The sequence below is a fragment of the Wyeomyia smithii genome, chromosome 3, assembly GCF_029784165.1.
Source record: "Wyeomyia smithii strain HCP4-BCI-WySm-NY-G18 chromosome 3, ASM2978416v1, whole genome shotgun sequence".
NCBI lineage: Eukaryota > Metazoa > Arthropoda > Insecta > Diptera > Culicidae > Wyeomyia > Wyeomyia smithii.
Genome location: NC_073696.1, coordinates 189,153,479 through 189,180,176, shown reverse-complemented (window position 1 = coordinate 189,180,176; position 26,698 = coordinate 189,153,479). Strand labels below are relative to the sequence as shown.

General features: G+C 37.8%; 3 protein-coding genes across 8 annotated transcripts; 1 reads left to right on the top strand and 2 right to left on the bottom strand.

Moving 5' to 3' along the window:
• Positions 1-210: 210 nt before the first annotated feature.
• Positions 211-9,654, bottom strand: LOC129732859 (HEAT repeat-containing protein 5B). 6 transcript variants are annotated; one of them, XM_055694208.1, is made up of 8 exons: positions 9,518-9,654; positions 6,932-8,923; positions 6,601-6,874; positions 6,456-6,488; positions 2,582-5,723; positions 1,353-1,955; positions 1,262-1,276; positions 211-1,200 (listed from the first exon to the last, which is right to left on the bottom strand). In XM_055694208.1, exons 2-8 carry the CDS (start codon positions 8,890-8,892, stop codon positions 860-862), a joined length of 6,369 nt encoding a protein of 2,122 aa, XP_055550183.1. In that variant the 5' UTR covers positions 8,893-8,923; positions 9,518-9,654; the 3' UTR covers positions 211-859. The 6 variants fall into 6 exon arrangements, with proteins under 6 accessions (XP_055550183.1, XP_055550185.1, XP_055550184.1 ...); XM_055694210.1 differs by having other exon boundaries at positions 1,262-1,273; XM_055694209.1 differs by having other exon boundaries at positions 9,439-9,642.
• A 4,526-nt stretch (positions 9,655-14,180) lies between these two features.
• LOC129732864 (putative glutathione-specific gamma-glutamylcyclotransferase 2) lies at positions 14,181-16,171 on the top strand. The gene is made up of 3 exons (XM_055694218.1): positions 14,181-14,357; positions 14,431-14,670; positions 14,735-16,171. The coding sequence occupies exons 2-3, from the start codon at positions 14,476-14,478 to the stop codon at positions 15,215-15,217; spliced, it is 678 nt and encodes a 225-aa protein (XP_055550193.1). The 5' UTR covers positions 14,181-14,357; positions 14,431-14,475; the 3' UTR covers positions 15,218-16,171.
• Positions 16,056-20,749, bottom strand: LOC129732861 (uncharacterized). The gene is made up of 4 exons (XM_055694214.1): positions 19,015-20,749; positions 18,874-18,943; positions 17,686-17,721; positions 16,056-17,616 (listed from the first exon to the last, which is right to left on the bottom strand). The coding sequence occupies exons 1-4, from the start codon at positions 20,599-20,601 to the stop codon at positions 16,415-16,417; spliced, it is 2,895 nt and encodes a 964-aa protein (XP_055550189.1). The 5' UTR covers positions 20,602-20,749; the 3' UTR covers positions 16,056-16,414.
• Positions 20,750-26,698: the final 5,949 nt, after the last annotated feature.

The window sequence follows — 26,698 nt, the reverse complement described above, 5'->3', positions numbered from 1 at the left end:
GACCAGAATCATAATACAGAAGATTGGTTTTTTAAACGAACGATTTTATACAAAACAGTTTCAATTTTCTAAAGCCAATGATGAGTTTTTCCCTCCACTCTGGCATCACCGTGTTTTTACTATTGTTTTTGTCATAAGGCTGTGTTCCAGAACTGAACCGTTGTGCATTTATATTTCGGAATATCAAAACAAAAGAAACTAACCATAATGTAAGTATAATTGGTAGTAATACTTTATTTGAATTACGTTGAAAATAACAATTAGTCATACAACTACAATAAAACGTAAATAAATTTTTACATGATTCATTTTAGTAGGAAACATTGCTAATTTTGTCTAGTAATAAATACAGCCAATACTTATATTTCAGTTACTTAGTTACCGTTGATCACCCACCGTCATATCATTTGTAACAAAATACAAATATCAATCCTTCGCAGAGTTTCAATTCAAATTTCTTTTTTTGTTATTAAAATTCGCGAAAGGATCCGTCCGAATGCTTAAGATAAAACAATTATTTGTTTGAGATAGAGAAAAAATACTCAAATTGATGCATCACATGTTTATGCAATCTAAATGTCAAACAAACTTGGCTTTTGAAGGTCCGGTTTAGTAGATACTTCTATTTATGCATACTGCCATCATAGTCAATCTGAATAAAATTATAACTGTTAGAAACTACTTTTTTTATTCCATCCGGTTCTTTAAACGAAAAGTAGATATTTGTATTTTACACAAACAAACCGGTAACGGGCGGTTAGGCATGCAGAATTATGGTTATGATTGTTTATTTTAAATGTTTTTTTAATAGTCATAATTCAAATTCCACATTTTCGTTACTTTCGAAGCGTAATGTACTTTACGTGCTGAAATTGCTAAAGTCAGTTTTCAATTGAATTGTAGGTTTCTGTTGTTGTGTAGCACTAGCTCGTGCCACCGCATTAGCGGCTTCGCTTTTATTTTTTGCTTGAATTGCGCTCATTTGATTTCGCTTGATTGCCACTTCCAATTTAATGCGCAGCTCTGGGGCTTGCGACATGAACGATTTGAATTCTGATGGATACTTTGGTCCAATTTTCATTAGCCACTGGATTGCCTGCTCGTGCAGTTGAACGCATTGTTTGGTCTTGTTTCTCAACTGGTCCGGTTCCAGAAGATAATTGATGAGTATAGGAACCAATAAAGTTAGCATTTGTGTACCTAAAGAAATTGGAATCATTTTAAAAGAGTTATCGGATTTCTTTACTGCAGAAGTTAGTACCTTGAATTGATTCTTCTGAACAAGTGCAGCAGTGCAAGGTTAAAGAATGGTGATATTTTAAAGTTATTTAAAGCATTCAAAAAATACTTACGGTTGTTTGGCTCAGCTATCGCTGTCAAAGCTTCTAAACTGGTTATGCCTTCCAGAATAAATGCAAGTTCCATGTCATTTTGGGGACATCTGTTGTTTTCAGCAAAAAGTATTTCAACGAGTCGCGGTGCCAGGGCATGGATATAGGGAGTTGCGATTTTCAAATCCGTGTTGATGAAAATGGATCGCATAGTTTGTACACACTTCAGTCGTACCATCGGGGATCCACTTATTAAGCACTGTCGAAAATGATTAATACAGGGGTACTGCAAGTTCGGTACCGCTACCAGGGACGATGGTGTGTGTAGTAGGAAGACAGCGATGGCCAGCATCATAGTCACTTCATCCAGTTTAGTCTCTTCGCATCCCGTTTTGGTGAGATCGATGATCTTTCCTAATGCGCTCTGTAACAATTTTTTCCATTCATCGGATGAAAGTTCGTGTTTGGCATAGCAATCGGTGGCTAGGGCTTTTAACAGTTGCAGTGCCGCTTGGATTATGTTAGAATTGGCTATGATAGTTTCATCAGTGATTGATTTGGTGGCCACTTCTTTTATGACACTGGTGGTGAGGTAAAGTATTGTCGGAAGAATAGACACTGCGCCTGAAATAATTAATTTGTAGCATTAGCATCCGGTGCAAAATATGTAATTTTGTATATAACTTTATGAAACAAGCACGGAATACTCCAAAATACAAAGTTTACCCCTTTCCTTACAAAGGTTGCTCTACTAAGACTTAAGAGTTAAGTTAAGATGTGAACAGTCTTTCAAAATATTGATCAATCCTACTCAATATGCATAAACATTTCTTGTACAATCAATGTACGTACTGGAAAATATTTTATTTTTCTAAATTATGAAGCCAATGATTTTTGAAAAAAAAAAAAAGTTATTTCGATTTTTGCTAGCGAAAACATATTGTGGTAAGGAAAGGGTTGAGGTGAAATTGTGTAGAAGCCACCATGTGGCTAACTTCAAATTTTCAAAGGTACAAAACTCAGGAATAATTATTGACAACATGCAAACATGAGAATATGTCTTCACAGGTAACGCATTTTTTATCTTCCGAGTCTTGTGCCTTCGAAACCACGAAGTCGGACATTTGTGGCTCCTAGTTCCAACAAACAATATGCACTGAAATACAATAGTCTAGTATGAGTACAAACCTGGAACATTCTATATTCGATGAAAAATATAAAATACTGTCAAACTGCGGTAAAAAACATACCTGTTGGTGAGCAAAGCTTCGTAAGATCCGACATACTTTGAATGGCAGTCGCCACCAGCAGGCTGTTGTCCTCGGATAATTTGAACCGGCCATTTTTTGCTTGCGTCATCTGACGTTGCAGTTGTTCGGTGGCAACGCGAGCGCTCTGCGATGGGTTCATGGCAGGAATTTGACGTGCCAGGAGACAGAGAATAACTTCCATTACCGCGTATACATGTGATTTGCCAGGCAAAATTTCGCCTTCCTCTCCTCCTTCCCCGAGAATATCAACATCGACATTGCTATCGTTCTCATCTTTAGATTTTTCTTCAGCTTGTTTATCTTGTTTCTCCAACTCCAAGGATTCACTGCTAGCTTTAATAGTCTGCTTCAATATCAGAATACATAGAAACTGAACTTCAACACTATCCCTCGTGAGTATCAAACGATGTAAAACATTACATAGCTCAACAGGCAGCGATTTATTTTTGGATAGCATTAAACGTGCCCATTTTGAATCGAAAATTGTATACAAAGATTGCAAACACGCAATAACACTATCCAGTTTTTCGTTTGTTCGAGTACTACAGAGAGCTTCCATACATATACCGAATACCAAATGAAAACGGTCAGCACTGAGACTACCGTGAGAGATCGTACCACACACCACCCCAGTTGCATTTTGGTGATTAAACCTATCTATAGTTTTACCACTAGGTATATCGTTTGCGTTTGTTTTATCATCGTTGCTGGCTTTTGTCACTGTGAAGTCATGTTCATTCTTAGCAAATCCTTCAGCATTAAGCCACAGCGCTGCAGCATGCAATATCGGTGGCCAGGATGTCAAATAGTATGGTTTTGCCAAGTTCATAGTGTCGTTGGTATAGAATGCTCCACCATCGTGTGGCAATTGACTCGCGTAATCCGCTGGCAATGAAAGCAATGCATAATCTTTGAGAGCTGATAACCAATGAGTAGATAAATTGTCTAATTCCGGTTGCACTAACGCCAACAAACTCTCTCCGCGACTTTCAAAGTCGCCAAATTCTTCATCACCAGTCGAACGACTTTCATTAGTCAATGATGTGATGGTGGTCGAGGAAGAAGACAACATTTTCAGCATCAAGCTAGCGGGTGCAGTACCGTTGCCCATCATTGCCATTATGTAGACTTGACCCCAGGCTTTCAAAATGCTTAATTTTTCCAACGTTGCCATACTTTCGTTGTACAATTGTGTACTATTTGTTTTATCATTAAGCTTAATTAAATTTGACACTAGCAACTGATGAACACGACGTAGATCATTGAGGTCTCTCGCAACTCCAGAACCAATCCACGCTGAACAGACTTCACATGCTGCTGCTGTCACATGAGAAGGAGTGTCTTGTGAAAAAGCTGGTCGCAACGCAGCACCAACTTGTGCCTGGAACTGTTCCAGTAAAAGATGGCCAGGAAATTCAGGCTCAGGAACTCGTGCGAATTTGTCTATTATTTCTTGTAATGTTTTCAGTCCTTCTAATCTAAGCTGATCGGAATCACTGGTTGCGGCCATAAAGGCCATTCTTATCAAATCTGACAAATGCAAGACCAGATAATCGCCACGGGATTTTGTAATTTGCATTTCTTTTGCTAGCAATAAATCATAATGAGCTGCGCTGGCATTTTCACAAGTGGATATAATTTTTCTCACGCACTCCGCTGCAAAAACACGAGTAGGCCAACGGGGTTGAACAGCCGGATGGGTTACCAAATTGTCTTCGGCATGGAACTCAATGTTGTCATCATCGCCCTCGTTATCTTCTGCATCATCGTCCGCATCTTCCTTGGATCCTGCCGTCTCGGTTGCTCCCGCTGTTAAAGCAGCTTCTGAAGCAACGGTCAGCACATTCTTGCACATACTCAACCACTGAGACAGATTATCAGCAGCCAGTATTTGTAACATTGATGTTATAGTGTCATGAATATTTTTGATCATTATATTATCACTTTCAGTATCGAGCATTCCAAACAAAACACCCGGTAAACCATAGTCAGAAAGCGCGAAACCATCAACGTCACTAACCAAATTCAAAGCATGCTCACAAACTTCTTTCGCTTCACGGGTGGTTAATTGTCTTAGACAGGAAACGGCAGCTTTACGTAGCATTAAATAATTGCTGTTTAGATTTTGACACAAATTAGGAACTAACGTGGATAAATTGACGTGTCGAGGAGCGAAGAGATGAAGTTGTTGCAAACAACCAGTAGCTTCTGCTTGTACTAGAGGATCAGAATGAGCTTGCATGATGGCTGCCGCGCAAAGTAGCGAAGTCCGAGCAGTGCAAATTGAAGTACTGTTACCTTGTAGCTCAGGACCCATGGTTGTTATAAGTGCACTCAGTACACGCCCAATACACTGATGAACATCCACGTGTGATTGTGGTACGGATAACAGTAATTTCAAACAAAGTGAGAGTGTTGGCTCAACGTAACCCCGAAACATAGGTCCACCAGAATCTGCAATCAGTGACAGTGCGTATAAAGACCAAACCTGCACAACAGGTGAGCTTCCATCTTGAGCTAATGCTAGTAATATAGACACGCTAGTGTTGAGATGTTGGGATGAACCCATTCCGCCTACATAACGATGCAAGCAACCCAATGCGAGAGAGTGACCGGTTCTAGTCACAACATCGCGTGCCGACTTGAGACGATCGAAACTAGTCTGAGCAAGCTCTGCAGTGATTCGAGAGTCACCCAGCACCTGCGCAATACGTCCCAGAGCTTCTCCAGCGGCACACCTCAATATAGGATTAGTGCAAATCAGGGCGTTAATTATCAAGTTCGTGGCACTCTTTCTTACTTCTTCCTGACCAATACCAGATTTAGTTTCTGTCAGCCCTTTCAATCCACTCAACAGAGCAGTAAATATATTCATTTGCACAGCTTCTTGGCGAGAGCTCTTGGCATGTCTGATGCATTCCCCAAAATGCTCTAGCATCTGCAGCCGGTGTTTATTGGCTACCTTTGGGAAAATCAATCCAAACAATGTAACCGACTGATCTATTACAGCGACACCCAGCGGTAATGGACCGGGACATTGCTCTCCACTTGTAATGGTACGATACAGACAACAAGGATCATGCTCGAGAGCTCCGGAACCTGCAGCACTGTTGGGTTGAAGCTGAAAATAAGAAAAATTGTTTATCAGAATTTACTTTGAAATTCGATGAACGTGTTGTCAAGCAGAGCTTGAAAAGCGACGAACACAAAAAAACAGCATGTGACGATGTAATTGGTTGAAGATGACACATGTGAGTCTGCATAACAATTCGAAATAAGCTAAGTGTAAGTAAAATATTTGTACGCGGCACCAAGATTTTCTTACGCCTAATTTCAAATCAAAAGACACAATTGTTTCTATTGCTAATTGCTTGAATTTATTGAAGTAAACTTGTAGCAAATGTCTGCAAATTAGATTATTAGTCATGTTCACACTGAATAAATCAAAGGTAAGGGAACACAAAATGCTTGCTCTGTGTCCTAATGTGGCATTTGACGATGCAATAAATAGTTAATTTATTTTTTGTCTAATGTATGCCACATATTTACTAGACGAGTAACATTCCCTTAAAATTCATTTTCCACGCGTAACTTTAGAGCATTGTGTTTTGAACTTATGCAATATAATGCTCAAAGAATCTTGACCGTTAAAGTGCAAGTATGTATTATTTTTTAAACTTTAACAAGTGATAATACAGACAAGATTGCACTGCGGTAAAAATAACTGCCTTATACTTCAAACGATTGCTGGCAGCAATGCACAAATTAATGAAAAAACATGAAGCGAAGAAGCATGAACGCCATGTCAGTGCTAAAAAATTGTTCAGGTTCATATTTGAATTGGGAAACTTACATATTCGCGGTCGGCTTTACGATTTGGTTCCATCTTCAGATAATGAAGTTTGGAATTATGATAAAAAGAAAATAGAACAAATGAAAATAATCGTTTCTATAGAATTGAAATATTCGTTACAGTTCCTTAGCTATTGTTCACGTACCTGATCTTCAATACTGCGATGATCCGTTTCTTGCAGCCATGTCCCCAGAATAATGGAATCATCCGCATGGCACATTTGCCGTAAGAGAGAGGTTGTCGTGTTTGCCGGATTCTCTGTGAGAGTGAATTCTGACACCAACATGCGTAGCAGATGGGTATAGGAAGATTCCAGAGCATTCGCTGGCAGTAAAGTGAGGGTCTCATACAAACGCAGTCGTACCATCGCCGTTGGTGCTTTCAAGTGTTGTCCATAGCTTTTCAGAACTGATGTAAAACTAAAAGGAGAGTATTAGCTCAGGTCATATATATTTTTTGAAATAAACAATACTAACTTTATCAACATAGCCAAAGCACTTTCGATGGGTGTAAGAAGACGTCGTGTAATGTCATCCGTAACCAATTCCGGATAATGGAGCAAAAAACTATGCATAACAGACAAAGCACCCGCACGACCTTCGAGTGTGACCTGCCAGGTGAAAGCATCTCCACGGGCTTTTTCCGAATCGAGTTCTTTGGTGGAGCGAGGAAATGCATTGCGCCAGAGCAACAACATACGTGGTAGAAGACCTTTCACAACAGGCACTCCAAGTGTCATTATCGCTCCGATCAAGAGCCAACCAGCTTGCGTTCTGTTCAGGGATAATCGGCTATTTTGACTCGCTGTTCGTAACAGTTCTTCTGCAGTATTAAATATCACCTTTCCTCTTGTATGCGGAATGCCTAGTGGCGAATATCTTACGCCTCCCAATACAGCGGCTAGCGCGCTGCTATAACCAGATATAGCATCTGGTGAGGTTCGCATTTTCTCGATAGCCTCTATAAATCGATCAACAAGAGGTGTGATCTGGCTAGGTACAGCAACGCAGACGCACCTCAAACACCAAGCGGCCGCTAGTCTGGCAGCCAGGCAAGGATGAATTAACACTGCACAAGTTGCATCGATGAAATTCAGTGACTGATCGGTGAGTAGATTTTGTGCTGTCGTTCCTAAAAGCAGCACCAAACTACCAAGTTCCTGCAGCGCACACACCAGTAAATGTTGACTAAATAATGTTTCCTGGTTTGAATCTTTCGCGTTCTCTGGATTGAAATCGATAGAGTTCATCTGTTTCGCTATGATATGGATTAACTCCTTGCAGGCTGATGCTTGTGCTTTTTCTCCAAGCATTTTTCCTATCACTGAACGCAACATAAAATTAGTACACTTTCTCGAGTATACAGCATCCATGTGGGACGAAGCAGCTTTAGGATTTGCAACAAGGTCTAGAACGTGTATTAAAAATGCTTGCAGGTTACGTTCTAACCATAGGCCGCCCATAGTTTGCACGAAAACCACATACGCATGAGTTACACCAACCCGAACTTCGCGGTTAACTCCTGAGCTTCCCTTGATAATTTCTCCTGTTCCTTTGAGGAACGACACTCCACCACGGAGAAAACCAGCCATTAAAACACCTAACGCTTCATCTAAAGATATCGGGCGAAAAGATCTAGTGCTCGATGCCGAAGATGTCATATTAGTGAATTTTTTTATACTTCCATTTTGTGTACATGCAATCAAAGTTCCTAAAAGTTTAGCAACAGCGCATCTCACTTCGTAGTTACAGCTGTCGAATGCTCGAAAGCACAAGGCTGCTAGACTCTCAAGTTCTGTGGTATACAGAAACGGGGCATGTTTGGTCATTTCAAGTAAACAATTTGAAGCAGCTACACGAACTGCCATGACACGATCCGTAAGACAATATCGAACTGCTTTATATATGTCCTTATGGACATTAGAAATCGCTGAACTCATTCCAGAGCACACCTTTTCCAACGTCAGCATTATTTCGATTCGCACTTGTGATTCAGCGTTCTTTAAAGATTTTATCAAAATTTGTACTGTATCTTCATAGGAACGCCCCATCATTCGTCCTAGTTTTTCGTACATACAACCGACGACACAAATAGCCGCAAGTCTGGTTGCCAAGTAGCTCGGCGAATCATCCTTGTTCTTTAAAATGTCGTTACATTTGTTCACGGTTTCAAACAACAAAAAGGTATCACCAACAGAGAACAAGGTTGCAAGACATCGAGCGATTAGTTTTCGCATTGGAGGTCCCGGAGAGTCTTGTATATGTTGTGTCAGCTGTTCCACTAGTTTCTTTTGGCAGCCTTTTATATCCGACTTTTGAGCTGCCACGAGAACCTTGTCCAAGAAACGAAGCCACTCAAAGATGAATACCGGACGTTTTTGCTCTGGTATCTGACTTAGAGCGTCTTCGTTCAACGTAAGGCTATGTGACAACTCCATGTTGCAATTGCGATGGAATCAACAAGAAATTCTGAAAGTAAAAATACAGTAATGTTGTGAGAAAACCCTTGTATAGTGAAAAAAAGTTTGACTTTTTTCTGTTTGTCAATTGTGAATACCGTTTCAACAAAATAACATTTTCTTTGTTGCCATTTTTGCGTAAATTGAGTTAAGATTAGTGATATAACCTTCCTCGTTTCACATTACCTTCACTTTTTGTATTTTTTTTTATTTAACTTGAACAGAATTTGTATAAATAATTAAAAATAATTGTGAATTAGTGAAAATGTTTCCATTTCTAGATAATCCGCAGTCATATCTGGTAGAAATACATAAATGTTACTTCACATATTCTATATTGAAAGGACATACTAAATCTAGAGTAAACTAGAACTTTCACATTCTAAATTATCAGTGATCACGTTATTTTTGACAAATGTAACAAATTTAGCTTTACGATTTTGCCGTATTTAGCATACAAATCAATACGTAGGAAGCAATCTGGAATGGATAAAAGTGATATCATCGAAAATGGGTCACACCAACCTCAGCGGGATACAATATAATAAACGTTTTAGACCCTCGTCCACGTAAACATAAATGAATAAGCTAATATTTCACTCACAATTGTTAACCAATCAATGCCAGAATTGATTTAAGAATATTCAAAGCTTTCCATTAAAATTTAAATTAAAATGTATTATTCGACAAGACATTGAGCTGACAACTTGATCTTTTTACTTTTTTACTTGCACTTTTCACACATACACGCTGGTGTATTAAAGATAAATAAAAGGTAAAAAGTAATTCATAGACCAAAGTACATTGAAATGGTGTAGACCTATTCACGTACACACTTATAGCGATTTTTTTTTATTCCACTGCGGCCGGGCAAATGCCGAGCAATAAAAAAACGGCATCGCGATTTACGACGCAAGTGAGAAAAAGATGCCAGATAATTGCTTACGAACTAAGCCCGTGCGGTAGTGGGTTGAAGCTGACAAATTTTACAGTGCGCTTCGGGCAGCAAGCCAGGTCAAAACTGGGTCAAAATCGAGCGAATAAAGGAGGGTTTTGACAGCAGTTAGTGCACTTCCAGGTCAAAACGAGGTAAACTGGTGGAATAAAGAAATTCGCTATTAATTTATCTCGGCAAACTTCCCAACAGCTGATGGAGCTCGGCGAAATTTTTACCAAATGTCAGCAAAATATTTCGACGAACATTCAGCAAATATATCGATCCACCGTATTAAATATCGTTTGCCGAAGTTCTTGAAAATTCTGACGAAAACTTGTAGAATTTCGCTGAATTTATCAGCTGTTGAGTTCTCAGCAATAAAATCTAAGTGTGAAAGCAACTTCACACAGCTGTACACGTTTACTAGTGTGCGTAGGTGAAGAGTCTTTTATCTCTTTAAACCTAATTACGTACGAATGTGTTAGTGACAGGCGTTGAGGGAAACTTAAACAAATCACTGTTTTGGTTGCAATGGTACGTTTTGAGTAAGTGGACAAATTATCAGTGTGCCGTGTCAAATTAATATATTATAAAAAAAATTATCAGTTGAACATTTATTGTATGTTATAAACTTCCGATTCTTGATCACGGATGAAAATATACTTTTCATCCGTGACCAAGAATCGGAAGAAGCTGCTGGATGGAATCGGCAGATTTCGTGATGAGGGCGAATCTAACAAATTGTAAACAAATACACATACTTTTTAAGTGAAAATGAACGTAAATGCTAGAAATAATCATTCACATCTGTCTTGCGTGCAGCATCTGCAATTTATATGTGTATTTGCAATTTATATGTTTATGTTTTTCAGATGAAAAAAAAAAATACTCTCTATACGCGCAGTATATTATATTTACGTGATTGTCACGTACTTTTTTTTGTTATATGCAAAAGAACATGAATATTCCTAAAGCCTGTATTACACTCTTTGACCGAGCGTCAAATATTTGTCATTTTTTGACAGACAAAAATTTGGTCAAATATAATTGTTTGTCACTCTCCAATTTTAACATGGGGCAAACACGGGCAAACTACAACCATGATTTCAAATAAATTTGACCATTATGTCAGAAGGTCAAATATTTGACCATTAGACAAAGAGTGTACTACAGACTTAAAGCCCTAGAGTTAAAGCACATACATAAGACATACGTAACACTCAGGAAGAAATCTTCCAAAAAAGTTGGTACAAAATGAACTCCTCGAATGGTACCAACCTCTGTAAAAAAAAACTTTGTTTGAGTTGTTTTTGAAGGCAGTGTTCCTGCGCAGCCTTGCATTTGTCTCGTTCCTACTCGAAAAATGCTGCATTGATTTTGTAAATAACTTTTTAACAGTTCCTTATGGCATTTTCTTTGGGGCTCGATAAGGCCGAGAAAAAGAAAATTCATTCTGTTCATTATTTATCGAGCAGTTTGACAGGGCGAGGTACGGAGTACTATGGGGCAACGTGTACCAGAAAAAAAACGCCAGTGTTACGTATGTCTTATGTATGTGGAATAAATAAACAAGTGGAATTTATAATAAATGCATCAAATCATAGGAAGAATAAACGGGAAAGGAGCATACAGTAGAAAGAGTTCAAGAAGGACAAACATCGTATCGTATAAGGAAGGAGGATACTATTTGAGTAAAGCCCTATTTAGAGTTCCAAGCGAAGTGAAAATCTCATACAAAATGTTCATTTTTTCACGCTCGTGAAAAATGCAACCTGCAAAAATTTCACTTCGCTTGGAACTGTAAACAAATTCGATCCAGCGAAATCGAAGGTTGTGGATCTCATCTTTTTCACTTGGGTTTATTTTTTTCACGCATGCAAACGCTAGTGAAAAAGGCAGCAGCAAGCGAAAACTTGCGTGCGTTTTTATTCTGTCAGTTGCAGCCAATTTTCACTTCACTCGGAGTGTAAACTCGTGAATTTCGCTTTACTTAAACTGTAAACTGCAGGCTAGTGAAATACCTGCGTGTTCCACAAACGGGTTTTCACGACAGATTTCGCAAGCGAAATTTCACGCTTTTTCACTTGTCAAATTTTTCACTTCGCTTGGAACTGTAAACTATGCTTAAGTGATGAACATGTAAATCGCAAACAAAATGTTAATTAATATGCATATTCTAGTTTTGAGCAACTCCAAAAGTGCAGCTACGAAATATTTAGTCATCCGAACACGTAATATTTAAAGGCCTAGAGTTAAAGTTTGGCCGACTGAAATTCCGTCGATCTGGCAGCCATTCTAAAATTTCAAAGACCTAGCAACATTGCGAAAAATAAAATTCATCACATGACTACTCGTATTTTCAGTTTCATAGTTTTTTGTTTCAGTTTGTTTTGCTACATATAGTAGTGAAAAAATGAAGTGCTGTTTTCTATTTTGTTCAAATCGAACATCACGAAATTTTGAACACATAAGCTGTTTTCGATTCCCCACCAATAAAAATCATCGCCGAAAATAGCTTGAGTTTTGTGAATTACCGGAGGATTTTTCAATAACAGAAACGACACGTCTTTGTAGCATAAGCTTGGCGTTTTGAAAGTATCAATCCGAATAAAAAAATGTTTTGCAGTTCCACTTTAATCACGATGATTTATGCTTTGCGTCGCAGAATGGAAAAGCACTAAAAGTTACTGGGACCTGTGTTCTCCGTACCTCGCCCTGTCAAACTGCTCGATAAATAATGAACCAAATGAATTTTCTTTTTCTCGGCCTTATCGAGCCCTAAAGAAAATCCCATAAGGAACTGTCAAAAAGTTATTTACAAAATCAATGCAGCATTTTTCGAGTAGGAACGAGACAAATGCAGGGCTGCGCAGGTACACTGCCTTCAAAAACAACTCAAACAGTGATTTTATTCAGGGTGTGGTACCATTCGAGTAGTTCATTTTGTACCAACTTTTTTGGAAGATTTCTTCCTGAGTGTTACGTATGTCTTATGTATGTGTTTATTCTCTTTACAGATACTCACACAGATACTCTACGTTACGTTACGGTACTACTCTGGATGGTCAACCACAGCGTTTCAGTAGCCATTAAACCTCCTGAAACGCTGCGATTTCGACTCTCTGCCGCTGTAGTTCTCGAGCAAGCAAGCCAGCTCGCGCCGATTCATTGAGAGATCGCACGTTCCAAGTACACAATCGTTCACCTTAATCTTTTTCCCTGTTTGTAGCCTATGTCAGTGCCAATTGATCCGTTCCGTATTTCGTGTCGTTGTTCGTGGTTGAAAAAAAAAAAGATTCCGGTACTACTTGTGGATGGCGGGATACAGCATTCCATAATTTAGCTGCCCGCTCCGGGTCAGACGCTGTTGCAGGCGCTGTTGTTAATATGGGAACACAGCCGCGTGCGATCCTCTTCCCAGTCGGCATACGACCATAGTTTCCACCGGGGGTTGGTTACCCGATCTCCGCTAAGGTTACTCATATCCCGGCACCTCGTGGATGTTGGGATAGGAGGAGAGTTAAATTTTGAAAAAATCACGTTTGGCTCAGAACATTACGCTCTTCTAACTGAAATTCGTGAATAGTTAAACAACCCAATTGCAGAAACCATTGAAAATCGAAAGACTCAGTAATGAAGCCTTCTCCATAGAGTTCTGCAAGCTAAAACACACGAACACTACGACACGACCCGCTTTACACTGTATATTGAAATTTGTGAGAGTGTGAATCAAACTCGGTAGTTTTTTATTCTCTCTTTTAGATGACAGTTCTCACAGGTGACAAAAAATTCTTACAGCTAACAAAGGAAATTCGAATGCATCGCACTAATACAAACGCGCCTGGAGAACTCTATACAAAATAGAAGGCATGATGGCGATCACGCCATAATGGGGTCCTAAAGTTTTAACCGGTTTTCTGTTTTTTATTTATCAGCTGGAAGAGTGCAACTTTCTGAGCAAAACGTGATTTTTAAAGAATGTTTACCGTTTTTCTTCGATTTTTAAATGAAGAATAAAAAACTGCTCGAAATGCCTAAAATGATAGTTCTCTCATATACCGTACATGGGCGAAACGTCATCCAAGACTTTTCGAGCAGTGCTTTTATTCTTAATTTAAAAATCGAAGGAAAATGATAAACATTTTTAAAAAATCACGTTTTGTTCAGAAAACGCGGCTTTTTCAAATGATGTATAAAAACTGGTATAGCTTTAGGACCAAATTCAAGTTAAAGTTTACCCATTAATGGGTTTTAGACTCTTACCATGTAGGCTCTCGAGTTTTTTTATAAGAAAAATTCAATAGTCGTTTCGTCTCAGTGTAGGTTAATTGTAAATAATGTGGTAAATATTTAATTGAAAGAAAAAAAACAACGAATTTTGCTTTCTGTCAAAAAATTTTCGCTTGCACTCAGCGATTCATACTGTGCTGTGGGATTTTTCTCACATAAGTTCCTGCCAAACAGTATGTTTTCAATATATGCAGTATGTAATCGTTAAGCAATCGAAGTAATCGAATACATTTCGTATTAGACGAAAAAATACTGTTTAATGATACAAAATTTTTTGGTGCATCCGATAGAATCGAGCTAATTGTACAAATTCTACTATTTAGTCAAAGCTTAAGATGCTGGAGAATCGCGCATTAAGCACTCGTGATAGTGATAAACGTTGTGAAGACGAAGAGACTTGGATTTTTGGGTACGGTTCTCTGGTGTGGAAGGCCGATTTTCCTTTCGAAGAAAAGCGTACAGGGTATATCAAAGGATTTTTGAGAAGATTCTTTCAAAATAGCGTCGATCATCGAGGAACACGTAGCAAGGTATGGTTTTCTTATGAACATTACAGGAAATATCTAAACTAACTTTAATCTACTTTTTTATTAGCCTGGTCGCGTGGTTACACTTATTAGATCACTCAACCCGGATGATAAAGTTTGGGGCATGGGCTATCGAATCGGTAAAAGTGATTCTGCAAAAGTGCTGAGTCACTTAGATTATAGAGAGAAGAATGGTTACGAACGACAAAACGTACTTTTTTATCCCTACCCTCGAAGCAGTTCTCAGACAAATGAACCGAAAACCATTCTACTATATTTGGCCACTCAAGATAATCCCTCATTTGCCGGTGAGCAAGATAGCTTGAACACAATCGCTACACAGATCCTAGGTGCAGCCGGAGAGAGTGGTGATAATGTTGAATATGTCTATGAACTGGCTAACGCCATGAGATCTCTATATCCAAACGAAGTTGACAACCATCTATTCGAACTAGAAAAAATACTAAAATTAGCTAATAGCAACAATAAAGATCAACACAGTCAGCTATGTACCGATGACAATAGATCACTGAAAAGTAAAGAGGGATGATTAAAAACTGCAAGCATAGAAAAAATCACAATTGCTTTATTCCAGATTGTTAGTTTTCAATAAATTAATTGAAGTAAAACCACCAGATTAAATTGATATCCTTTTTATTTCACTAGTCCATTCAGTTTATCTTGCTGAGAAGCTGGTATAGGCAGTGTAGAAGACATACATTACAATTTATATGAATTTGCTTTATTATCAACCTGTTGTCCTTGTGTAGCTTGGATGAAAAAACTGTAGGAGTCAATTCATCTCGAAAATGAGCCTGTAAATTCGAAGCCACGAAGTTTTTCTTCACAAATAACGGCTCAACGATGCATAATCATGTATCGAAATCATCACAATACATCAGTAAAGACACCTTGAAAAACAACCCATCATTTTTTACATTTATTTCTATATTTATATGTGTAGTACTGTGTATTGTGTATTAGATACATAATACAGGTATTTACAGCTATAATGATAGTTGACTGATACAAACGTTATTTTACTTTTATTCTTTACCGTACTGTTCATGTTATTTCAGATGAATATGGAAAAAACTATAAACGTTCAGTATAGAACATTATAGTGTTCATTCTGTTCCTTTCACACTTCTCTAATAGTAAAGGCGAATATAAAATAAATAATTTTAAAGTATAAAGTAAAATAAGGTTTGCTTCAGTTTACAATAACACTATTACCACGGCACTAAATGGTCCAATATTGTCATCCGTCGAATTACTGCGCCTCATGTTGCCGTACGATATTCTTCTACCGGTGAGATCGATCGAAACAACTGCTTATTGTTTTGTTCATTGTTCTTAGATAGGGTTTTTAAATATATATAACAACGTACTGTGACAGGCATAATTATGTTTTTTTATTAGAGTTTTTTATATTTACAATAAATTGGTTTTTATTAGTACATCCTTGTTGTACATCCAATCTTGTAGTGTCCAGTAGTATCTCATCGGGCTGCATGTCGTTCTGCGCAAATGTCCAGAGCATCACGATTACAGTGTGGTCCAGATGCAACCATACAACTATAGTATTGACAATGAAATTGAAACCGTGTAGTTGACATTAAAAAATATTTTTTTTTATTTTGCCTACTTCATGATAATTCAAGCATTTTGAATTCACAATTCAAAGATGGATTAGATTATACAATTTAGTTTTATAGCTAAATATAACAAAAGTTTTTTTTTACAGCTAATTTCTTCTGTTAATCGACGAATGTCCTCTCCTATTGTATTCATGTCCATAGCTGTTGCCTTGGTATTGCTGGTACAATTCTGCTTGATGCGGTAGGCCGGAGTATCCATCATTGGATCCATACGATGAATCACCAGTTCCATAATTAGCTGCTCTAGAGTTACTGTTGTACCCGAACGTTCTCGGGCGGGACGCCGGTGGTATATGCTGAAACCCGCCAAAAGCATCACCTTCCTGTATATCGTGATAATCGCCCTCATTGTAATTATCCTGGGGGTCCTCGACTTCCGTATCAGGCTCACCTTCACAGAATGCTTTATGATATTGTTCATATTCATCTTCCTCATCCATCGGCCCAGCAATGGGAATTGAAGCAGGTTCTACAATATCATCGTTACGATCGGTAATCTCGTCGAAATCGTTACAATGTGACAACATTGTAGGTGGGTCTTGAGGCACACGTGGTGCTAGATCAGCAGGATTTTTGCGCTCAACCATCGCATCGAAATATTGAAATGCAGTTCGTAAGTCGCTGTTCAAGTTATAGACCTGATCGTCACGCATGCTGTTACGCATTTCCGTTAATGTTCCACTCGTCACCGTTAGTTTTATGTACTTGATTAACTCGCTTACGGCTCGTACCTGGTTTGGTGTCAGTTCAGTGATCGAACCGAATTCACTAACTGTTTGCACTGGCATTGGATTTGTCTGTGTCATGGACTCTACCGAAGGCGGCGAAATTGTTTGTGTTTCACAGTTCACTTTGACTTTAATCATCCGCATCAAACACTCCTTGCATACCGTTGGATCAGTCTGAGTATTTTTTTGCAACGTCAATTTTGGCTGTAATCGTTTCTGTCGTTCTTCGAGTTCTAGCCTTTCCCGGTAGAGAAGAGCATTTTTTGCGTTTGTTTGTGCTCGAAGGAAAATTTTCCGCGATATAGCTCCTTCGTCCAAAGAAAGCAGATTGATGATAGGTTTTAGTTTACGAGGAATATTTCCAAATGGATCACTGGATTCGCCACATCTGCTACTGAACGTGAAAAGAGGATTAGTCGGACTTTGCACTACTTTGGACCGATTGTGATGCACATCATTTTTGTAAAAGGTTGGCGCACGATACATAAATTTCGAGGTCCTACTAACTGTGAGTCCCAACTCGTCTAACAGGTCGAGCGCCTGAATAACATGATTTTTAACTAGAAAACGAATTTGAAAGTATTTGCTATATTTTCTACACACTTTAGAAACATGACCTGATCAATTACCTTCACCCTTAGTGCACTTTTTCATCTGTTGTGGTCCTGGTGATATGAAGAAAACTAGTTATAGATTTTGTATATGAACAATTTGGTATTTTTTAAAATAACATAAAAAACTAGTCATTGGAATCTATTAAAATATATCTTCTGTGTGAACACTTCCAACATCCAAATTATGTCTGAACTTAATGCAATGTATTATTTTACATCAATAAAATAAAAAAATGCCAATTTCGACTGTATCTTGATTTACTTGTAAGAAATCATAATGATATCGTAGCAAATAACAAAAGTTTTGCTATCATCAGCTTTTTGAATACATTTTGTCATCGATTGTGATCTGATCAGTATGCAGAAAGTACGCTACAAACCTTAGGGCATACCCAGTTTTGACCTGGAGGCAACCTAACAGCTGTCAAAACCTTTCTTTTTTCGCTTAGTTTTGACCTTGTATTGACCTGGTAGCACCTCCAAAGTGCACCATAAAATTTGTAAATTTGGTAGTTCATTAACAACTATCTGGCCTCTCTTTCTTACTTGCATCCTAAATAACAGTACCAAAGAAATAATATTGTACAAGTACTAGTTAGGTAGGTTATGCTTTAACTGTAGCAATAATTCTGCAAAATTACCCATCAACGATGAAATATAACTAAAAAATAAACAATCGTATCTTGAATTGCAACGCTCAAAGCAATAAGAATGGAAACACTATACGTCGATGTTGCCAATTACCAATAGTTATTCAGCACCTCTTTATTCATACTCAACCTAACTGAAACTTGTACAATTTCTACACTTTTTTCCTTCATAACTACTATTTTTACCTGATGATAGCTTTCCTTCAATCTACCCTCGATCTCGTCAAAATGATTCTAACAATTAAAAATGTTATATTACTGTAAACTGATAGCTTCTGCAATCCGCGTTAACTTTTGTGAATAAAGATAATGCTATAAAAACTACTTGTACACCATAAAGTAAACTCACTGGGGCTAAGGCTTTTGGCTAGTATGATTACAGCGCACCTAAAAACTTCGTCGGATAAACTCAAATCTGCCGTATCTAAACCAATAGTTTCTTAAAAACATTGTGGAGCCTAGCATCTAGCAGACATATAAAATTTGAAAATTTTAAAATAAGAGATAATGACCTTTTACTACACTTGATTGTTCAAAACTGAATATTACTTACCTAGAACTGCAGCTTTTTCAATGCTTGGAAAGTCCGCAACTACTTTGTTCTTCGAGGAAGTATTGATCTGCTGCTCATTTACAAATAATATAGTTTTGAAAGTTTTTTTGTATTTTAAACATATTTTACAATAATACTTACGGTTAACACCATATCTTGCGAGTCTTCGTTTATAAAATTATTGGGTTCCATCATTTGTTGCATTCCAGGAATTGGGTAAGAAATTAATGGAGGGACATCGATAACTGGCTCAGGTTGCATAACAGGTGGAAATTGATATCTTGGAGGATCGAACTGATTACTAAACATCATTGGTCTATTATCCATGGGCGGCCCATCATCCATCATTGGGAATCTAGGCCCATCAAACCCTGCAGAATATGTGTGTTGTGGGTTTCGTTCGGCAGAATACCGCTGTGGGTATGACACGAATTGACTGTTAATTTTGCATCGAAACTGCTCCAACTCCGGAAATTCTTTTCCCTGTTGAGCAAACTTAACAGCTAAATCATCCAGAAAACTTTTCTTTGCAATCAATGCTTTTGAATTAATCGGGGAACGACTGCGGTCATATCGAGGACGACTAGGTGATAGCAGACGTAGCGCATCGCGATACGAACCTCGTATCGGTGTTCTAGACCGTCGCGGTGGTGATCGATCTGGTGAATAACGTCTCCCTGTATATAAAGGAGAGTAACGCCTGGGTGCATATAAAGCTCTACTGCTTCTATTTCTTGGACTTCGACTTCTTTCACGATAAGTCCTAGAGCGGGATCTTTCACGGATGCTACCATTACTACGTCCTCTTTCCAAATTTGACTCTCTTGAGTTTCTTGCATAATCAGTAGTCTCTCGATTTTTCTCGGTTTTATTAGTATCTTTCTTAGACTCTTTGTCACTAGAATTTTGGCTTTTGTTAGTATTTCTGTTATTATGTTCTTTATCTGATTTAGAACTATCTTTTTTAGTGTCCCTCTCATTGATACTTTTACTACCTTTACTGTCGGACTTGCTATTGCGATCTTTATCGATCGTCGTTTTACCGCCCGCAGCATTATTAGATATATTTTCATCTTTTTTAGAAATGCTTGCATTCTCTGGCTTATTTTTTTCATTCTGTGCACTGCTGTTTTTGCCATTCGTTTTAGAAAAAGATGGATCAGTTGGTTTTTTATTCGTATTCTCCGATTTCTTTTGATTCGATTGTGATTTCGTGGAGTTTTTATTGGCGTTTTTTTCATTATCAGCTTTGCTTTTAGCTGCTGAAGTTTTAGCGTCGGGTTTATCACCTGTCTTTTTATCTCCTCCCGGTTTTGAAACATTTTTGGTTTTTGATTCGGATGATTTGACTTGTTCTTTCTTTTCATTATTTTTACCGGAAACTAAGCTTTTGCTTTCAGTGTCTGTTGCACCAGGTTTTTTATCGTTCATGTTTTTTGAATTTTTATTGCCAACTATTGCCAATCCATCAGATTTAGTTCCGGAACACCGGCTTTTGTTTTGCTCGCTAATATTTTTAACAGATTTTGAATCCGCTTTTTTAGAATTGGAATTGTTTGCTTGAGTCGAATCCTTATTACCTGCCACACTTTTAACTTGTTTTGCTTCATTTTCTTCAGACTCCTGCTTTTTGTCTTTTTTACTCTCATTGGTTGTGGTTGACTCGGTTGTACTGCTGTTGCGAGCTTCAGCCAATTTTCGGTCAATTATCTGTTCAAGCTCACTCATTGTTTCAATGGCACAAATAACGCAGGCACGCCACAATTTATCACTATTTCACGAGTTCAATTATGCTGAAACCAATGCACCTTTTTTAAAATGAATACACAGCGATTAAAAGTACATGCACAGCGATTGTCCATAATGGCGGCGAATTTTACATTACATCAGAGATGCCAGATGATTAAAAAAGTCCGCAGCACATTCAGGGCTGCTAGTTGACTTGTTCTAAAATTGTACTCTAAACTAGCAATACTCAGAGGGAGGGATATGCGAACATGTCAAAATCTGAGCCAAACGAGCCATTAGGCCGTATGAATAAAATAGTTTACTCTGGTTCTCCCATAAGATTTGCACGGGATGAGTAAAGCAAACGTTTTTATTCATACGGCTCATTGACATTGACGTGGAGCCAAACGAACAAGAAAGATAACACATTGAGAGGTATTGCAGTCAGGTACAATAAAGCATATATTTATTTTCACACGTTTTTCGTCTTCTATTGCCAAACAATTGGGTTGTTTAGGTATTCACGGATTTCCGATTTTTATATATCATCTGAAAGAGCGTTATTTTCTGAGCAAAACGTGATTCATTAAAACTCGATATCATTATCCTTCGATTTTTAGGTGAAGAATGAAAATTCGCTCTCAATCGCTACAATGACAGTTGGTATATGGGCGAACTGTCATTGTAGCGATTCGAGCAGATTTCGAGCAGTTTTAAGTCGTGATTTAAAAAGCAAAGGACGATAGATTTTTTTTTAAAATCACGTTTTACTTAGAAAATTCCGATCTCTCAGGGCATCCTCAACAGTGCGCTACTATTTAATTTGTTATGGCGACTGTGTACAGCGCGGCTATTTTACGCACTCACTCGTTTTCACACCGGTCGCTGCCATCGTCTCTGTTTGACGCTGCTATCGTTATCCAGCATAAACCATAAACGCTGCTATCGTCATCCAGCATAAACCTTTAGCAGCGCTGTTACCGGGCTGCCAAATTTGAGAGCGCGATGCTTCCCGGAGGCCCGGCTACCATTTCTCTAGCGCGTTTAGCAGCGACCGGTACGGTATGAAGCGATGATAGAGCGCTGCCAAACGGGGTATAGAAGCGCACTGTTGAGGATGCCCTCAGACGATATAAAAAGCTGATATAGCTAAACAACCCAATTAATTGAGAATGCTCCAAAATTGTTTTATCACAGTGATTTTCAACTGGTGGTTCACAAACTTTTTGTGTGGTCAACAAAATAATGATCAATTATGATAAAACAAAATTATGATAAAACAAAAGTACAATTGGGTTATTTAGCTATATCAGTTTTTTATATCATCTGAAAGATCTGCATTTTTTAAGTAAAACGTGATTTAAAAAAAATCTATCGTTGTCCTTCGCTTTTTAAACCACGATTTAAAACTGCTCGAAATCGCTACAATGATTGTGCGCCTACTAACTGTCATTGTAGTGATTTAGAGCGAATTTTTATTCTTCATTTAAATTTCGAAGGTTAATGATATAAAGTTTTTAAAAATCACGTTTTGCTCAGAAAATTACACTCTTTCAGATGATACATAAAAATCGGAAATCCGTGAGTAGCTAAACAACCCAATTTTCTTTGACCAAATTTTTATCTGTCAAAAAGTGACAAATATTTGACGCTTGGTCAAAGAGTGTATTAGAGCCTTTATAGATCATTGCACACGAAAAATAACCTCACTTTTCTGCAGTGGTGGGCACCATTCCGCTAATTCGCTAATCGCTAATTAGCGACGCTAAAACTCAGTTAGCGGTTTAGCGATTTCGCTAATTTTTTAGCTGGTTAGCGAAACTGTTAGCGTCGCTAAAATTTTGGCCTTCGAAACTTTGTAAAGAAGCGACAATAGAAATATTTAGAAAAACTGTGAATTGCTGATGGCGTACGTAAATTGCTTTTCTTTCCTGTGTGGACTTATCACTGCGACCAGAGCTTAGATCTATTGTGATATTGCCCAGGTGTTTTCTGTACTCCGCACTTCATATTAGCAGTAACACTATTGAAGCAAGTGATACGCTTATCATTCATATCAGTGCTTTTGTGTAATTATTACCTTTCCGTTTCAAGCTTACTGCTCTACTATACCGAGCCTCTGTCCATCCTAATAATATCGCCTAGTTACAATTCCCTGGAGAGAACTTTCATATGTTACTCACACCAGTTTTATTATAATAGGGACTTATTCTTATTGGGAGGAGAGTCAACAGGGATACTGTAGAGTCCAGATTGAAGGAAGGGTACGTGGTGGGGAGCCTGAGAATAAACCTATGCTTAAAGTCCTTTGACAACTAAATGGCCTGATTCTACTAAGATTCAAACCCACGACCACCCGCTTACCAAAGCGGACTCTGCAACCTTGCGGCTACGGAGCTCCCCTAATCGTAAATTGTTCCGAAAGATGAACATACTTTACTGCGAAAAGTTACTTTTGTCAGTCTTTTTACCCTAGGATGGAGTTCCAGTTATCGTACACGCCCCATGAGCATTTTGAAGAACAAGCTCAAGGTCTAGATTGAATTTTCGGCACACCAAGAACTTTTGTAAATTGCAATGCGCTTGAAATTTAGACAACTTTGGTTCTACTTTTTCGATTCAGATAATAATTGAACTTTTATAAAAACATTCCTAAGAGTATCTTTTTTTTAATGCAAGCTAAATAACTTTTGTCATTCTTGTTTTTACAAAATCAAGTATGAATACCGTTTCGTTAACCTCTTATTGTAAATAGCTTTAAAAAGTAATTGTTTTCGTTTGTTTTACCAAAAAAGATCAAAGTGGTCCAAATCTTTTAATACACAAGCAATAAATATAGCGATATGACTATTTACATATTGAAAAGTTAGCGATTATCGATTAGCGAAAGTTCCGCTAATGTGGGTTTAGCGTTTAGCGATTATCGAGCTAAAATTTCCGGTTAGCGGCTTAGCGATTAGCGTCGCTAAATTTTCGGTTAGCGGTGCCCACCACTGCTTTTCTGACACTTCCCACGGGTTTGTTTACAAAGTGTTAGATTTTTTTTCCATTCACTGTTTAGCGATAGGAGTGAAAATGAATGATACGAGTACAAAAAAAGATGGGAAAACTCTCCGCCTATGCGAATTCGTTACTGTAATTTTTTGGTTTATTCTTTGAAACGCAATTTTCATCAAGACACTTTCGCATTTTTATTCGAGCCGAAAACTTTAATATGTAAACGAATCCGCGACGACTGTCAAATCTCTTTCTTCTTCTTTTTTTGGACATCATCGTGCAATGATCTATGTACGTGATGTATGTGGTTAGAGATAAGATTTTTTAGTCCCTAGATAAGTAATTTCGCTGGCGTCGCTGGATTTTTATAGGTTATGTATAGAGTTGATCTGCTGGGGAACGTAACGTCAAACGTCGTTACACTGAACGGAATCATGGAGCCTTTATTAGATGATTTATTATTTAGAAGTATTAGACGGGTGAAATTTAGAAAATCATTCGGAATACTCGATGCACTGATAATTTACGTCAAATGATATGATTCGCTATGCACACTGGTAAAAAAATATTATCAATGAATGATTTCGCATTTATATTTTTGGTGATATTTGTCCATAGTTGACAGCATGAATTCAAGCGCATATGTGAAATAGAATCATCCAGGGAACCATTCACGGCGGGTGTTAAGTTTAACAATTATACTTGAAAATTTGCACGATGAAACTATTTAGTATGGTTAGAGAACAGAATAATCTTCAATATGCAATGATAAGTAATATGAGTTTGAAGTTCACTTTTGGAGGTAAAATTTGATTTCTCTCCGCCGGGAATGGGTTGAGGAAATCGTACACAAACATGAACTGTTTTACGATTCAGTTTCACACCGTTTCGCTTTCGATGTGCGGGTCTATAATCTTTCCCATAGGTAATAACAATCATGCTATTTTTAACTGTTAAGTGTATATTTTTCTTCTGAAAAGAATACTTGGTGTTTGGACTGAGCAAGCAAAAGATGATAATCAGTACATGAGGTACATTCGTTATTCGGGACTTATTGTTCACACTTAAAAAATTTCGCCGAATCTCGGCATTGTTTGTGCCGAGATTTGGACAGCCGAGTGCTCGGCAACCATCTCGGCTGAATCTCTTTTGCCGAGAATCTCGGAAAACCAATGTTGGTTTTACCAACGGGATCAAAAAGGGGAAATTTTTCGAAATAATAATCTCCCAATAAAACACGAACCGTTTACTTAATAGGATGATTATTCTTTTCCTGTAACGAACACATACAGGATTTAGCAATTATTGAATATTAAACTCTTAGTTTCTATTTTACATAGAAATCAACTTACGTTTAGTTCCGATTAGTTCTATCACCAGATCAAGCCTAGTTTTTTGGACTAAGTCTCGGCAAAATGATCTGACGACATTCGACAACCGGCATTTTTTGCTGAAATATCGGTTGAATCCAAAGTTGACGAGTGAACTCGGATGTTTTTTTTGCCGAGCTCGAGATCCACACACTTAAAACTGGATATCAAGCTCGGCTATATTCTGACAATCTATATGAGAGTTTACGTGAGTGTGAGCAGCTTTTAAAATCTCATTAAGCTTCGTAGTCGTGAATGGGGCTTAAGTCAAGTAATGATAATACATTTACGTACGAGCAATTTGGTTCAGTGTAGTCTGCTTTTTCTTTTGGCAGTTTTTACCCATAACAAAGCACAAAATAGAGGTGGGTCTACTAGATCAAGATTCTCAAAGCAATTTTTAAGTCGAATCGCGCAAATCGACTCTAGTGCTTGGGATCTTTTGCGCAACATGATTTACCTCGAACACAATGGGCACACAAGCGACATTACTTATCTAGGGACTAAATCAGGGGGATGGCAACATGCTATCTTTTTCTATGTTGAATGAGCGAAAAGTCTTCCCGACTAAAGCAAAAAGTATATGGAACTTTCGCTGGAACTTTTTAAATATTAAAAAAATAAAGCCCCGATATGTTGCCTGGAGGAAACAAAATCAACTCTACACGGGTTCACACGTTTACTAGTGTGCGTAGGTGAAAGTGTTTTTGCACTCTACTCAATTCGTCACCTCACACTGCAAGTTGAAGTGATTTAGTGTTGATTTCTCGATGATTAACACTTTCCAATGAAATGATTTTGCGTTGAAAACTGGTTAATGGAAATCACCATCGTATTATAATGAATATCTCTTGTATTAGGTGTCGTACACAATTTACGTAACGCATGAAGGGGGGGGGGAGGGGGGTTGAGTCTGCGTTACTTATCGTTACGTATGGGGGAGGGGGGGTAGTAGTGATAGTTACGTAGCTGTGATGTATGCTTGAAATTGAAAATTTTGGAGGGGAGTCAGGCTGTTCAGCGTTACGTAATTTTAGGGGGGAAGTCATATCGAACGTTACCTATCGTTACATAGGGGGGGAGGGGGTCTGAAATCTAGATTTTTAGCGTAACGTAATTTGTGTACGACGCAATATCATTGCTGTTTAAATCAATTGAATTACAGCTGCAATTCCAATTGACAAACGTCAAAACCATAAAGCGAAACAAAAATAGTGACAATGGCGAACGGTTTATCCAGAGATCGGAAATTTATTTGAGCGTAAATTTTATTGAATGTTTTAAATTAAAATAACAATAAAACGACTCTTTTACAGATCCTGAAATCGATTGCATCGATACAGTAACAGGGAACATCTCTAGGATCATTTTGTTTTTAAATTAAAAATCTAAAATAAAATAAATTTAAAAATCTAAAATAAAAAGAAGTCTCTTGAATTTATTGTAAATTTATATAATTATCCAACTAACCGACATTCCGTATCTCAAACATAAGCATATCAACAAAGTTATGTTCAACAACAGAGAATAGAGTGATTTGCTGTTGATTTCATCGTTCTTAAAGATTTTCATTCAACTCTGAAATGTTAGGCAAGTAGTGCGAATTCAATAGCAAATCACTTTACTTCGACGTGATTTTTATTTACAGTGTAGAAATATGTACTCATTAATGAGTTTTTCCGTCTTACCGTATAGTTTTCTTTCAGATTTCAAGCAGATTGTTTCGGGTT